At 33.1% G+C, this 4,704-nt stretch overlaps 1 protein-coding gene across 1 annotated transcript; it reads left to right on the top strand.

Moving 5' to 3' along the window:
• Positions 1-2,233: 2,233 nt before the first annotated feature.
• LOC145018652 (malate dehydrogenase, glyoxysomal) lies at positions 2,234-4,704 on the top strand. Its single transcript, XM_078976524.1, has 8 exons — positions 2,234-2,408; positions 2,687-2,902; positions 2,986-3,300; positions 3,400-3,573; positions 3,674-3,709; positions 3,827-3,916; positions 4,283-4,377; positions 4,462-4,704. The coding sequence occupies exons 1-8, from the start codon at positions 2,349-2,351 to the stop codon at positions 4,532-4,534; spliced, it is 1,059 nt and encodes a 352-aa protein (XP_078832650.1). The 5' UTR covers positions 2,234-2,348; the 3' UTR covers positions 4,535-4,704.

The raw sequence follows: 4,704 nt of genomic DNA, 5'->3' as shown, positions 1-4,704 counted from the left end.
TCTAATATGGAAGTGAAGTTCATCTATATTATTAATTCTTTCATCTTCATGTATAAAGATTGTTCAAATGCATCTTTAGATTTGGCTGATTGTTGGGGTCAAGAGTTTGAGACTAAGCTCTGCCCATTGAAACATGTATGCATATTTATCACTTGATAAACACAATAACAATTGTGTGATTCTCCTTTGATTCACTCTCTTAGTCTGTTTTTGGTATGTTATCCACACAAATAGATTAAGGTTAAGAGATCATTTTTATTTTTTACTTCTAGAGTGGTATCCTTGGTTTTTGGTTAAATGAATAAAACATCATATGAAAAATAGAAACACATGCATGTAGCAACCGAAAGGAAAAGTGTTGGCTGCTCTTGAGCTCAATCATGGAAAAAATACAAATTGAAAAAACCATTATTTCTATTTTGGATTTCCATATAAATTAACTAATAAAATATTATTGTATATTTTCTTTATGATCTTAGTAAGTGTTAAGTGTTATCATTCATATATAATAACCAACCAGCAAACTTTTGACATGTTCATTTATATTAAACTTATGATGTATGTGATTAATTGCTTTCTTGAACTGGAAATGGCGTTTAGAGTGGGTTCCAATCATAAAATTGATGTAAAAATATCAGTAATAGGATAAACCAATTAATCTTCTTGACTTCTTGAACTGGAAATGGCGTTTATTAATAGTTTTATTGAACTATTTGTACTGAAATGTTTTGATGTGTTTGAAGGCTTTTGATGAAGCTATTGCTAAATTCTACTAAAATGACCAACGAATTCAATCATTGTCTCAACTGATAAAGATATGCGATTGAAAGAGAAAAACAATCAGTCAGTGGCTGAAACGTCCACCATACCTTCTCTCTGTAGCACTTTCTCACTCTAGAAAATAAGAAGGGCTTTTCGAGGGTTTTGATTTTTCAAGTCGGAGGATCATGTGTTTCTTTGTTGCTTATGTCTTCAAAATTTAAGAAAATGACCATTTTCTTCTCACTTATACATTTAAAAAAATATATCATTACATTACTGATCATTACACTATTTTCTTATTAAATTTGTTATTAAAAATTAATTCTATCCACCACAAAAGAGACACTCAAGAGCAAATTTTTTGAAGGGCAACGATTCACAAAGGCTGTGATTGAGGTTCTGTGGATTTCCAAGTTATGTGGTCTGGGCAGGTTTTGTTTTTGGAATCAGTCTTTTCATGATTGAAAGGAAGGTAAGCGCTTTCATACAAGGAGTCCATAAATTTGTCATGGACAGTTTGGTCTTTTGACAGCAAACTAGAGAATGCATCACCCTTTTGGTCGTTTAAGAATGAATGTTGCTGTCAAAGTTGTACTAGGTAGGATCGAGCCACATAATCAGGTTTGTAAAATTTAACATTTTCACGGTTATAAGTATGGAAGTATGTAGTATTTCCTGTCTTTATGTTGATGTCAACTATACAGTGTTTCCTACGTTTTCTATTTGTCCTCGTACAAACTAACCTATTATGTTAAAAAAGTTGCCCCACGATAGTTTTCAAAATATAAACAAATAGTTCATAAAAAAATATTTACAGAGAATAGACCGAAAAAAAAAAAAAAAAAATTCACATCTGACCCGCAACGCCGGGTAACTCACATAGTTGTAATTAATATGTTCTTTTTTCTTTATTTTAAAATACTTATTATTTAAATCTTAATATTTAATTTTGTTAATAATATAATATATAATATATAAATTTTATACCTGGTTATTAATAAATCACTTGAAGTTAGATTACTCAATTAAAAAAAAGGGTCATATTTTTTGACGAACTTATTTTATTATTATTATTATTATTATTATTTGAATTATACAATTCTAATCGTGTTTCAACAAGAACTTCCATGCAACCATTTTTGACACAAGCTCAATCAGTTCCTTCAAACTTGCTTCTTCGCATGGCGGTTAGGTAAGAAAAGAAGATTCGTGTAAATTCAGCTTTGAATGAAATCGGGTTACAATCAAATTCGCAACTTCAATTACCCTAGAAAGTTTCCCCAAATTCTGAAGATCTTAATCTTTAACCTAATTTTCGATTCGGTTCTCAATCAAGTTTCAAAAGAATACAAAATCAATCACTACATCTGCTCACAGAACCACAAACACACAAGATAAAGGATAAGGGATTATTTTCCACAAAATAATTTTGTGAATTCTTTATTCGACTATTAAATTGACACCATTTAAAAAAGGAAAATTTATCCATACTTTATCTTCCAGACTTCTTCCCTGTTTAACTCCATTTATTCACTTCTCTTGATCGCCAAGAAACACTCGACACCTAAACAAAAAAAGCTACAACTATGGAAGCCAATCAGCGAATTGCAAGAATCGCAGCTCATCTCCACCCTTCAAATTCCCAGGTTTTTCCCTCGATTCTTAATTTCATAGCCGCATAATTCCAGTGTTATGTGATTCTATAGATTCTTGTTTCAGCTCATATGACCCGTTAGGGTTCTTCATCTGCTACAATCTGAAATTGAATTTACCGGTTTCACCGATGATGGATTGATGCCTACTGTATTAGCCTGTTTCAAATCTGAATTCGACTAATGTCTATAGCTCAATACGGATGAGATTAGAACTATAAACCCTAATTGTAACTACAACCTTCGTTTTTTGTTGAATTATGTACTCGAAGATGGAAGGAGGCTCTGTACTCGAGCGAGCTAATTGCAGAGCAAAAGGAGGGGCGCCTGGATTCAAAGTTGCGATACTGGGAGCTGCTGGAGGGATCGGTCAACCTTTAGCTATGCTAATGAAGATGAATCCATTGGTGTCTGTTCTTCATCTCTATGATGTCGTCAATGCCCCTGGTGTCACAGCTGATATCAGCCATATGGATACTGGTGCTGTGGTAACTTTCTTTTCATCACTACTTTCTTAGCTATTTTATGAAATGTCTAAAATGCCCTTGATTCACCAATTTTTTTTTGTCAGGTGAGAGGTTTTCTAGGGCAACCACAGCTTGATGCTGCACTTACAGGGATGGATCTTGTGATCATACCTGCTGGTGTTCCAAGAAAGCCTGGAATGACAAGAGATGATCTTTTCAAGATCAATGCTGGAATTGTTAAAACCCTTTGTGAAGGAATTGCCAGGTGTTGCCCTAATGCAATAGTCAACTTAATCAGTAATCCGGTCAACTCTACAGTTCCAATTGCTGCTGAAGTTTTCAAGAAAGCTGGAACTTATGATCCCAAACGCCTTCTTGGTGTCACCATGCTTGATGTTGTTAGAGCCAACACTTTTGTGGTATGCAATCAATTCCTTATTCTTTACAAGTTTGACTTTTGTTGACCATGCTTGAAGTTTTCAAGACTAGAGAATTTTTAATTGATTTTACTTTTTCAGGCTGAAGTTTTGGGACTTGATCCAAGAGAAGTTAGTGTCCCTGTGGTTGGAGGACATGCTGGAGTTACCATTTTGCCCCTCCTTTCACAGGTGAAGCCTCCATGTTCCTTCACTAAAGAAGAAACTGAATACTTAACAAAGCGCATTCAAGATGGTGGAACTGAAGTTGTTCAGGTAATAAAAAGTTAAAAACCACATCATTTTTTTTTCTCTTTTTAAAACTAATATTTAATTATTTATATAAACTTATGATAACCTAAAATTACAATTTCAGGCGAAAGCTGGGGCTGGCTCTGCAACACTTTCCATGGTAAGCCGTATAAGGATTAAATTTAATGAAAATTGTGAAATTTGTTATTCTGAATGTAAGGGTAAAATGGTCATTTAGTCCATGAAATTAAAATAGAGAATTAATCAAATTTCGCAGGCGTATGCAGCGGTTAAATTCGCAGATTGTTGTCTTCGTGGCTTAAGAGGTGATGCTGGCATTGTGGAGTGTGCTTTTGTAGATTCTCAGGTATAAAATTACTATAATACCCCCATCCCACATGAATAGGTACTTAATGAGCTTAATTGGTTAAACACTTAATCTCAACAACTATACATGGTTGTTTCTTTTTGACTTAATGGATTAAGCCAAAAGATCTTGGCTTAATGTATGTATACATCACATTAGGGTAAAATGGTCATTTAGTCTAATTCAGATGATTTATTCGGTCTAGAAAAGAAACAAACCTTATGTATACATCACTTTATCCAGACATCATTACCTATTCAGCCACTTTACTTATACATGACTTTATGAAAAATAAATAAATAAATAAATAATAACTTTTATAAAACTTAAGTTTATGAAGTTTTTTTGGAAAATGTTGGATAATAGGTGACGGAATTACCCTTCTTTGCAACACAAGTGAAACTAGGGCGTGGTGGTGCGGAAGAAATATACCAACTTGGACCTTTGAATGAATATGAAAGGTAAGAAATTGATTGAAACACAATTTATATTATTTATTTATTTGAATTTTGGGTGAAATTAAGAATTTATGTTTGCATAAATAGGGCTGGATTAGAGGAAGCTAAAAAAGAGTTGGCAACAAGTATTGAAAAGGGGGTTTCTTTTATAAGGAAATGAAAGGGTGGTGTGAGGATGATGAGGTGGTATACAAGTGTTGATTCTATTATCATGGCTTTCTTTGTTACTTCATGTTGCATGTAATGTACGAATCCAAATATACATAAAATAGATGTATTAGAATACTTATATCACATATTATATTCTAATCTTGTTACTTCTTGCATCTA

The sequence above is a fragment of the Lactuca saligna genome, chromosome 9, assembly GCF_052625555.1.
Source record: "Lactuca saligna cultivar CGN05327 chromosome 9, ASM5262555v1, whole genome shotgun sequence".
Taxonomy (NCBI): Eukaryota; Viridiplantae; Streptophyta; class Magnoliopsida; order Asterales; family Asteraceae; genus Lactuca; species Lactuca saligna.
The sequence above is the reverse complement of the archived record's forward strand: the minus strand, read 5'-3'. Positions and strand labels throughout refer to the sequence as shown.